We start from the raw sequence: 11,927 nt of genomic DNA on the forward strand, positions 1-11,927 counted from the left end.
AGCATTGTCTTTCTGATGTCATATTTCCAGTTACAGCCAAAGCAGCGTCAATTGGTTTTATTATATATATATATAAGCAATTCAGGAGGTAGTTTCTAAACAGTTCCTACAGCCACAGCATTAAAGCCACGTCATCACAACACCGCTCTACCTTTTCCAGCACAGACCTGAGAAAACGCAGTCTGGGACAGCAATGTTATTCTAGATCCCTTCCAAGAGAAGACAGGTAACACTCTCAATGTGTAGACTCCCTGTCTATATGAGCCCGATGGAAGCTTAGGATCTTGGCGTCCGTATTCAGAGATCAAAAAAGCATACTTCAAACTGAATGCTTTTGGCATAGGGCCACTCATGCCAGCTTTATAGGTATAATGCTGAGCCCTGCCACACAATAAGTTTATTTAGAGGAAGTGACCGAACACTCTTGAGCATCAGTCTCTAAACTGACGTGGTTGTAAAAGAACAGACACCTCCTCTACTCGATAGGCAGTGACAAGCCCTGAAACGCTTTAATTAATCCAACTTTACTCAGGTGTAGTAGTATAAAATCATAGAATTTTATTAATTTCCATTAAAAGACAAGAGGAGGAATATACAGCATAGTGCATCATCATATATAACCATATGAAACTAACGCGTTTCGCGTTCCTGACTTAGGCTACATGTTTGTGCTGCCTGAAATGTCCTGTGACTCCACATGTGTAATTAGTGGTAGTAGACTAAAATCATGAAGGGGATAATTGCCCCTTGCCTTCCATTCCCCGAAACATGCAAACATGATGGTATGATTCATTGATCCCTTAAACATATGCATGGCTTCCCAGTCCATGCTCCTGCAGTTTATCTTCTTGCCAGCAGGTGGCAGCCTAACCTGTGTACACTAAGGCAGGGTACTTTCTAATAAATAGGTCTGTATTAATGGGAAATTTGAATCAGGAAAACCAGTTACGTGTCTGCCACACATCAGACCACGAATCAAGTTACAATTTAGCGTCCCACGTTCCCTCCTCAGGTTAAACCCCACAATCTCTACTGTTGCCATGTTTTCCAGGACACATATAATATTTACATGTTGCTGACCAGCCCAAAGTTTTGCCCTGTATGTATATCTCACTAATTGGTTCCCTTCCGTGAGTATGCATCACCCATACTGCAGGGCAGCACTTTACCTGTGCTGGTCATCAATATGAAAAACATTTATGTGTCCTAGAAAGCACGGCCTATGTGGACACAATCCCATTGCAAAAGGCCAACTGCAGGAGCAATAATTTCGGCCATATTGCCAAACAGCACTCGATACCAAATCCGTAAACAGATACATTAAAGCATTTTGAGGCATTAGTACTGTATTTTGCTCGAAGCACAAACGCTCACCCTCTACAATAAGGCACTCCATGCAAATATTGCCTAATATGGGTCTGAACGCACATTTCTGTGTGACTACAAAGGTAGTGCCAGTTGTTGGTGAAATCCTGTCCGTGCTCTCATATATCATATATATATATATATCTCATATATGAATACTGGTCCTCATTTTCTGGTGCTGTTGAATTATAAAACAAAAGAAGAAAGAAATGGGACCAGGGCAGTGCCAAATCAGGTAGCCAAAAGTGGTACAAAACAGGACCGTTCTAGCTTTAAAGAACCCATATTAATGTTAATATGCATTCTTTATAGCTGGGGCTGTGACACTTGGCTGTCCCTTTAATAGCAGACCTGTTGTATTTCTACATTACACAGGATGTCTCCAGAAGAACAACCATTGCTGGTAACAAAGAAATAGAAGGAGAGACACTCCAGTAAATGAATATGACAGCTTTAAGTTTGCGTGATGTCACTTTTATAAATGCATGGGGGGGGGGGATTATGCATCCGCCATATGCATTTGCTAGCCGCCATGCATTTGTCTTCAGTCAAACAGATCTTCCTGCCTCTTGCTGGCTCGGTGACCGTTGCAGGAAAGCATAAAACATGCAAGTAAAGCACACCTCTTGATTTCAGGAATTGTCAGGCCATGGAGGAGGGCAGCGGCAGTTGCAGAGTTGCAGCTTCCAGCCTGGACAAGCATCTTTTCCCTGCTTTTAGAGAACCCATATCAAAGAACTCACAGAGTAACTGAATTTGAATTCTCCTTTAGTGGGGATGTCAGGGACCGTAAACTGTCCCTTGGATGGGCAGAGACTCCAAATAGCCAATAGGCAGTGGGCAGAATTTACACTAGGCTGTCCTCTGAAACCACTGGCAGCCACTTTTTAATCTGCACAATAGGTAGTTATTGAAAAGGTCTATTTAATGGAACGTGCTAATGTTTTGAGTTTCTTTTTCCTCTTTTCTCTTAAATGTACATAATGGCGGTGGGGCACTGGTATAGAGTTCCACTGCGTTACTCCTCTGTTCACCTTCTTCATTCATTCCAGCATTTCCTATGAGATTACTCAGTCAGTCGCCATGACACCGGAAGTTTGATGACGCAATCATGAAACCGGTTTATGCGTTTCAATTACCGAACCGGAAGTGCTTTAATCACATAGCAGGAACAGTGGAAGGGATTTGCGAGAGGGTAAGTTAGAGGGAAATTTTAAAGTGCTAATAACCTGATATTTATATCAAGTGAGACGGAATATATATATATATATTATATATATATAATTATATATAATGAGCAACACAGGGTCAGTGTGTGTGTGTGCAGATCAGATGGATCTGACAGTTTCTCACTTGCTTCACCACTATAGCTATATTATATATATATATATATATATATATATATATATATATATATATATATATATATATATTCTTGTTATGTTGTGAGATGTTTTCATATAATAAGTACATTGATCTGGGATGTTGATGTGAAGGTACACCAGGTGACTGTGTAAAAAGAGTGAGCTTTTTTAAACCCTGGGCACAAAGAGGCACCGACCATGGAGAGAACACGAGAGTAATGATAATAAATCTTTTGCTCCAGCACAGGAATCCTTGCCATGGCTCATGAACTGGATGTCTTTGTGGGCAACACCACCCTGATAGATGAGGAGGTCTATCAACTCTGGTTGGATGGATATTCAGGTAATTCACAAAGATAGCAATAAAGTGAATAAATATTCTCCTGACATTGTCCATCACCTGTCAATGCTGCCACCCGGGGGCATCCTTCCCTAAATGTTGCATGCTTGATGTCTATCCAGATTATCAAATGCTGCATATATGCCCTACCAAGGACCTGGACACGCTACAGCTTTCCATCCTCTTTGCATAAGGCTTAGCCATGTTTAGGCATTTGGTTGGTGAGATTGGATGTAGGAACTCATCATCAACATGAGCTACTGATTGTAAAGTATTACATTACTGCTAACATCCAGCCTAGATGTTCTGCTCGACTCTAGTTTTAGCCTCTCAACAGAACTACCCTGTCTACCTTTTGTCTTAATATAATACCCAACGATTGTGTTTTGGAAATTTCTGTTTATATTTGTAACATAATAATTGTTTTGCTGAGCTCTGCATTATACAACAGTATATTTACTAACAAGCAGATACCACTTCTATATCACCTTGTGAAAATGTTTATTTAAGAAAAAACAACTAAGATCCCCAGTATCCATTACTTTCAGCCCAGAAACCTCAGTAATACTTTTTTCCTTTAGGTGCCACCAATTCTAGCTGTTACATACTTAATAGAAGTCCCGCTTGGTCACCCCGAGATAATAGCAGCATCCTCTTCTTTCTATCTGTGTCATCTGCAGTGAGTGACGCTGTTAACATAAGGCTGAAAAGTGGCATTCTGGAGCAGACCGGAGCAGAAGCGGATGTCTTGCAGAGTGACACCATGGATCACTACCGTACATTCCAGATGATCGAGAGACTCCTTCATTACCCGCCAAAACTTGTGCAGCAGCTGCTCTTCCAGATACCTCCTTACAAACAGAGCATGCTGATTGAGAGGTAGGAGAGAAAACGTTACAACAGCGTCGGACCAGCAGAGAGAAAACATTCTCAGTCTTACAAAATGAAATAGAATTATTAAAAATGTTGGATGCCAGCTTGGGTGGTCAAAACCCGGGGAGCTCGCCTGGAGAAGACAATGCCAATAGTGTTTTTGTTACAGAGAAACCGTTAAAAATATAACTGTATTAAAACAGCTCAAATGATTGCATGTCGCAGTCTTGTGTGATTCTGTGACATTTTTTGATCTCTCAGGTATTACGCGTTCGATGAAGCTTTTGTCCGTGAAGTTCTGGGGAAAAAACTTTCTAAAGGTACTAAGAAAGATCTGGATGACATAAGCGCAAAGACCGGGGTAACATTAAAAAGCTGCAGGAGGCAGGTAATTTAAAGTATCACTGTTAATGTGTGCACCTCTTCTGGGTGTAATTTGTTCAAATGTTAGCTTTAATTCATTTGTTTTCCTTCTCCCAGTTTGACAACTTCAAGCGTGTGTTTAAGGTAGTAGAGGAGATGAGGGGGGCTCTTGTGGAGAACATTCAGCAGAATTTCTTGCTATCAGACAAGCTTGCCAGGTATGTGAGATCCTGACTTTTCATAGTAAGCGTCAGATCATGCGCTGATCATAATGAAGGTAAAAAAAAAACTCTTTAGAACACGCCTGTTGTGCTCATGAATAGGAAAAACATAATTTGATGAATTTGAGAATACATTCTGGATCCGCAGCTTTTAGAGTAGTACGATTAACCATGAATAGACTCTCTGGCCAAAAATACATCACTATCATGGGTAGTGTATTTCGGAGCTTTGCAGCCCTTACTGTGAAGAATGTAGCTTTTATTTGTAATATTTCCAATTCAGTCACATATTTCTTATAAAGTTGTGCCCAAAATTGAACAGAACGTATCAATATAGCAGCCATGCCAACTGTATTTTGCTTAGCCAGCCAACCCTTCTGTGCACCACGTACAAGAGGTTATCAATAACTAAGCACCAGGGTTCCCTCTAAGGTGAACAGTGACGCATAAAAGACTTTTATAAAAGGAGATGTTTATCTAGGAGATGGTGTTTAAAGAAATCTCTATTAAATGCTCTATATCCTCACCTGAAACTCTTCTTACTCCAATATCTCCTTCACACAGGGATTACGCCGCCATTGTTTTTTTTGCTAACAGTCGCTTTGAGACAGGGAAGCGTAAGCTGCAATACTTGACGTTCGAAGACTTCGCCACTTGTGCTGAGCAGTTAATTCAGAACTGGACGCTGGGAGCCGTAGGTGCGTACACAGGTCTTGGCTGAGGGTGTGCAGAGTTAGTGTACATAAAAGAAATTGTATCACGTGGATAGCAGATACCACTTTTCTCTGAAGGTTAAATCACGAAAACAACACAAACTTTTTAAGAAGCTTTTCAGTTTCTATGGCAACGGCCTGCTTGCGTGTCACGTGTCATGTCATTTTACACGATTAAACAAATTATTTTAGGGAAGGTTTCAGGCATTCCAGTATTTCTAATGGGGCATTTAGTTACAAGAGTCCTTAAATTCAACAGAGAGGGTGGAATAGTACACTTAAGGGTAGTATCATGGATACTCATGTAAAATCGTACGTGTACCTATACTATATAGGTAGCAACTTAGTGCATAAACATACGTTAATACATTAAGGTGAGGGGGTCTCTTATATTTTGTTCTGGAAATTAAAATAGGTAGCAACACTGATTTGAGACACTATTTCTATATTTAATAATCTTCTCATTCCAACTTACAATACAACACCACAAAGTGCAGGAAAAGTACCACTCATTTATACAGTAATATATCCCCAGGTAATTTATGGAAAGACTGAAATCGCTAAATTGTAGCCACTAGTTGGACATTTACGCAGACATAGTGTTTGGAGAACTGACTTGAGAGATGCTTCATTAGGTGAACAAGAACCAGACCAACTCTAACAAGACCTAAATAAATATGTCATCCGTACAGATGTAGCTGATGACATGGATATGGATTTAGATAAGGAATTTCTCCAGGATTTAAAAGATCTGAAGATCCTGATTACAGACAAAGACCTCCTGGACCAGCACAAGAGGTAACCCATCAGTAGCAGGACGTGCTGGGGCTTTAACTTCTGCAGTAGTTTGCAGACCTTTTCCAGCCTTCTTGCGCAATGAGTTAATCCACTGCCATCCTACTCTTGCTTGTCCGATACATTTTTTTTTTTATTTTTTAATTATGGACTTAGAAATGCATAGTTTCAACAAATGTTGTTTTGTCACTTACAGCTTGGTGTGTACATCTCTAAGAGGGAAAATCGGTGTCTTTAATGAAATGGAGTCAAACTTCAAGGTAACTTTAACAGTACTGTCGGAAACCTAACAGGCCTGCACACGCGGCTACGTGGTGACCCATACACCCTGGAACCTGGCTTGTGGCCGCTTCTGACATAACATAGAGTGTTCTGTATAAGCAAATGAAGCCATAATTCCCTTCTTACACAGTGCTTCTCTGTTGTACCAATATGCTGCATGGGCAGGGCATTGCAACCACCTCTTTATATCTTGTACCTTCCATATAATGAATAGGTACACTCATACCCCTTAATCCATTACTAACAGTGATACTCTCCTCGTCATTGTTTCTGCTACAGACGCTATCTCGGGCTGTTGTGAATATTGGGACCAGTCTCACTCACAACAAAGATGTCAGAGATTTTTTTATTGACCTTGTGGAAAAGGTAAGAACCACATGAAAAAGCACTTCTAATATATTCAGTGTACTTCCATGTCTTGGAGGACTAATGATATGACTGTTACCTGCTTAACACCGTTACTGTCCACGATTCTCAGTTTATAGAGCCCTGTAAGGCTGCTGGCTGGTCATTTTCAGACGTTCAGCTTTTCCTTACTCAGTATACAGCGTCTGCTCGGGCTCTCGATGCCTTCAAGTGAGTTACCTTCAGTTGTCTTTCCATTTCACCCCCTTTTTTTAATATATGCTCCTTTTCCCAGCTTTGCTTCTATTTAGTTCTCTCTGTACTCTCTCTTTTACTTCTCTTTTCACCCTTTACTCATGTCATCATGCTTCTTCTCATTCCTATTTTAACTTCGACATCTGTATTCATTCCCACTTCCATACTTTTCTTATTCTGGTCATCCTTTGTATTTCCTCTCTACATTCTCTTTCTTCTTTTTTTCCCCCTCATCAACACTTTTCTCTCTCGCATGCATCTCTAGCTCTTGGCCTGTGATCCTTTCTAGTTGGTCTATTTTATTTCCGCAATGTCAGAATCCTTGAAACAATTTTTCCGTGTCTTTCTCAGGCAACAATCTCTGTGGGAGCGATACATGGGTACCCTACGAAGCTGTCTTCTGAAAATGTACCACAACTAACTTTAGACTTTGCCTTGTAGCCATGAATGTTGTTATCTGGCTCTAATCACTACCGTGTCTACAAGGTGTTGGGGGAAACTAATACCATTCACACCAGTGTTCTGCCCTCTGCATGCATATAAAGCCTGTTAAATCTTGATTGCCAACATTTTTTGTATATATGTATATAGATTTGTCTTTAATTAAAATGGTTAAACTATTTGCGGCATCCTTTCCTGTTTTTTTTTTTATTATATGTATGTTTAAATTAATGTTTTGTTAATTATCTATTCACATCAAATACAGTGTGGTGTTCCTCGTATAAGGCTATGTCTGAACTGGCCTCGGTGTTTACCTATAATTGAACATATTATTATTTTTATATAGCGCAATCATATTCTGCAGCGCTATACAAACAAGACTTTACAAGTAATATATAACATAACAATTTTAGTTAAAGAAACGGGTAAGGAGGGCTGAACGAGGTTACATCCAGCCTCACAAGTCTCCCTGTCGGGTGTATAACTAGTTTGCACATTTAACTACATTGCACAGCAGTCCTTTTTCTTGTGTATTGGTTACCACTACTCCCTTGGATGAGAAGCATTAACAAGCATGGTTCCTCACACAGTCTATTCCAGCATGTCACAATTGTATAGTTTTCTCTTTGTACAGAGTATTGACTCCCTTGGAGCGCTGTACATAAATAGGAAGATTCAAAATGATTCTTCTATAACTCATCTCTATCTCGGATATTTATTTTCTCATACGGAGCAAATGCCATCCATTGCAGGATGGAAATGCGACTTGTTAAGGTGAAAACTCTATTCACGTTAGTCTAATTTTCACAGAGAAGAATAGTCTCTTTAGAACAACAAGGGTTTTCACTCCAACTTTTCACGTCATGGCAAATTCACACAATGTAGCAGAAGGGAACGTGTCTATCTCAGAGTTGTCTTACTCCATTTTTTTCCCCTTGTCTTGTCTCTTAATGTAGAAAGCAGATTATCATTGCTTTCTTTTGACCCCTTAAGAGTGTAATGAGGCTTTTATAGGGTAGCAGCTGTCTCTTACTGATGGGACCACCCAATCTGTGTTTTTTATCACCTGCCTTCACTATCCTCCCCCTCTTCCAAAGCCATTTGGTAAATGTCCACATACCGAACTCTTATTTGATGTCTGTTTATTTTCCCATAAATTGGGTTCTATTGATATCTGATCCCAAATGCTTAGGATGCCTTTCAATCTTCTCTCCTGTTCATGTGTCTTAGTGTGGTCAAACTATTTAATACAGAGAACCACGCACTGTACAGAGACCTATGTTTTCACGGAGAATGTGGGTCCTTGGTGTCCTCCATTTCCACAAATACCCTACCCTACTTTAATGTTACCTTCGTGCCGTCTTAATGTAATGCTGCACTAGTTCTACATCAAGCAACTTACTCCTCACGCAGTATTAAATATTGGTCTGTAATGAAGACACGGCATTGTTTTGTTGAAAAAAGAATAATGCCCCAACTACATGCTGTACTCATCCATCAGTGATATCTCTTGAGCTATTCCTAGACTTATGTGGTAAAAAATATTTAAATGTGGGATTTATGATATTCTCTATCCCCCTAGTCTAAAAGGTCTGTTTCTGTCTTTGTAAACCATTGTTGCCTGAGTTTTGTCTTAATTTGCCCCAAATTACAATCCCTTACCTCTCCCCTGTGCATGGGGTCTTCTACTGTTTGCTTGAAGGCAACTCCAGTGTGTTGGTTATCGGTCATATAATACCTTCAGAAACCAACAACCCAACAAAACATTTGTCATGTCGTACATTTGTTTAGCTTTTTGATTGAATGCGTGGAAACAAAATCAAGGCAAAGTTAGCCCAAAATGTAACCAATACCATCTTTTTCTAGTAATGTAAGACATTTCTCTGGGAATTGATGGTCCCTTCAACCTGGGTAGGTGGCACTATTCATGGTCATCTATAGATAAATCACACTCTCCTGCTCCCTCAAAGGCCCATACATAGTTTGGAATTCCGACAACTGGCCATTTGTGCCTTCGAGGTGCTTAATGTCAGGAAGCAACAGGTAAGAGATCTGTTGAGCTTTAGGCAAAGATGTAGCCCACTAAATAGGCCATAGGTATAGAGGTTGACTGCATCCCTTGGGTGTCTAGTTGTAGAAGCATTCCCTGAAGCCATGTTACACCACTGCTTAATGGGGTCCATAAATACCTCCCAACCTACGCAATTCAATATAAAATGTTTTGAAATCGATATGAATGGATAAACCTGTCCCCAACTGATTTTTATTTTCTCAGAGCTCAACTCCAGATCGGTTCCTCGGATAAGCTCTCTGACCTACCCAGTGAATCATGAGAAACAAGCAAAAAAAGACTATTTTTGTTTCAGCTATTTTAAAACATGAAGTTATGGTTCCCAGTAATACAATCTGATACAATCAGTAAGGTATTTGTATTAAATTTGCCAATGGCATAGTACAGGGTATTTACTATTCCTATGTCGATGATGGTAGTAGTGACTGGATCAAAGGTTTCTATTGAATATTGAACACAGCTGTGGCATCTGGTCAATAATAGTTTGAGGCTTGTTATCTTTAATACTTGGTTGTTTCATGGAGATGAAAGAAATGGGTTAAAAAGGTTAGAGCGCAAAATGAGTATATGCGCACGGTATGTAAAAAGTGATACCACAGAGAAAGTCAAATGAAGAATAAAATATCGTGAATTATATTTTCAGGTGAGATAGGTAGCCTGATCTACATACAAGTGACACACAAAGATCATGGGACGAACGTGTAGACGTCCCAAACACGGAAAGGAAAAACTTTCATAAAATAGAGCAGGAAATGAAACTCATATCCAGTGGGAACTACCCCGCACGTGTTCAGCCTCGGGGACTGCTGGTTTACCATTGATAAAAGAGCACATAAAGAGCTGAGACTCACTAAATACAGCTATTGCTTGTATTATCTTTGGACTGGGAGCCTCCTTAAGTGCACATCAAGCCCACAAAATTATAGTCCACGGCAACATATTTTATGCACAGCATGATGTGTTCTGTACAATGGGCAGATTCCCGAGGGACCCTGGCTATGCTATGTGATTTGGGCCACCATATTACTAGGCTAATTGTGATGAAAGTCACCAGCCCTCCCCTTTCTCTATCAAAACAGTTGTATTATGATCATGTTGTAATGACATCCAAAACAGCGGCGGGGGTAGTATCCTCGTTGTAAGTAATATTGTTTAAATACCGGTAAAAATAGGATTCTGATGTAAGGTCCCCATTGCTCGCTGTATGGACGTTAGTTGGGCTTCCTTTTCTGTGTTGCCATCTCTGTTGATTGATGTGGCTTTCTTGTTGGAAGCCAGCCTTGCAGAATCCCAGTAACTGTATTCTGTACAACACTATTTTTTTTTGGGGGGGGGGGGGTTGGTTTGGCTCGTCTTTCATCATGTCCATAATGTAAATAAGTATTTATTACTATTTAATGACTTACATAGTGCCCCCATATTCAGCACCGCGGTACAATGGGACACAATAATAATTGAGAAGGACCTGGTCAAACAAACTTACTATCTAGATTAGTCTAAAAACATATATACCCAGGTAATGGTATTCACGTGGCCTATTTATACCCCACTACCTCTAATGTTTGGTATCGTACTAAAATGAAGTATGTTTTTAGCTTTTGGGGAAGAACATCCCAGGTGATGTTTAACAATTCCTATGATCCTCTGCAAGCGACAGGATGATGGGGAAAGTTCTGCGACATATGCGAAGGGTTCGCTATATGGGCAGTTATCGTGTACTAGGGGTTTGTAAGGTTGTAAGATATCTCGACTGAGGGTCTCTGGGGGGGGGGGAAGGGGTTGTGACATGAGTCTCTGGGGGGTGTATAAGGGGTGGGGACCTGGTGGGAGGGGGGTGAACAGCTGGACATGAAAGGGCTGTGTGTCTGTGTTTAAGTAAAACCAGGTGTGGGGAGAATTTTACTGGAAAGCGGGGAGGGATTGGCAGAAACTCAGGAATTTAGAGAGAGAGAGAGAGATAGAAGGAATGAGAGACTGAAAGAGAGAGGGAGGAGGTCAGGGGGGGCAGAGTTGTAGCACACACTGGGAGAGAGGTTTAGAAGAAAGACACCAACTGAAAATATAAAGGGATTGAAAGCGGGAAAAAAGGCGAAAAAGAAGCATAGAGAACAAAGTGACAACGGCAAACATTTAGCAAAAGTGCGAAAAGGAACCGGAGGGAGTGGGAATATATAGGAGGGAGAAAGAGAACGTACACGAGAAGGCCCCAGAAGGACAGAAGAAGGCGTTCCAAGAAGAAGGAGCAACTGAAAAAGTTAGAGGCAAAACTGTTACTTTTCTGACCTCCTTGATACAGAAAAGAGAGAATCGTGAGTATTTACAACCTATAGTTAGTAACTGTGCATTCCGCGGTGTAAAGCTATTTACTTCTCATCTCTCTATATCAGCGACTGTAGCAGTCACACAGACTCATTCTGTCTCTTCCACTCCAATGAATGAGTATTTTACAGCCTAGACAAATTATGGCGTAGTTTCCCATTCTCATATTTCTCATGTTTT

The 11,927-nt window shown here is 40.4% G+C and overlaps 1 protein-coding gene across 2 annotated transcripts; it reads left to right on the forward strand.

Moving 5' to 3' along the window:
• Positions 1-2,987: 2,987 nt before the first annotated feature.
• Positions 2,988-7,337, forward strand: LOC149298511 (acidic fibroblast growth factor intracellular-binding protein-like). 2 transcript variants are annotated; one of them, XM_089487393.1, is made up of 10 exons: positions 2,988-3,072; positions 3,750-3,948; positions 4,204-4,330; positions 4,423-4,523; positions 5,091-5,236; positions 5,932-6,037; positions 6,231-6,294; positions 6,596-6,682; positions 6,795-6,892; positions 7,268-7,337. In XM_089487393.1, the coding sequence occupies exons 1-10, from the start codon at positions 2,988-2,990 to the stop codon at positions 7,335-7,337; spliced, it is 1,083 nt and encodes a 360-aa protein (XP_089343519.1). The 2 variants fall into 2 exon arrangements, with proteins under 2 accessions (XP_089343519.1, XP_089343520.1); XM_089487394.1 differs by having other exon boundaries at positions 5,091-5,224.
• The last annotated feature ends 4,590 nt before the right edge of the window (positions 7,338-11,927 follow it).

Source organism: Sceloporus occidentalis, unplaced genomic scaffold (assembly GCF_023333645.1).
Source record: "Sceloporus occidentalis isolate IW3139 unplaced genomic scaffold, rSceOcc1.0.p SCAF_32, whole genome shotgun sequence".
Lineage (NCBI taxonomy): Eukaryota > Metazoa > Chordata > Lepidosauria > Squamata > Phrynosomatidae > Sceloporus > Sceloporus occidentalis.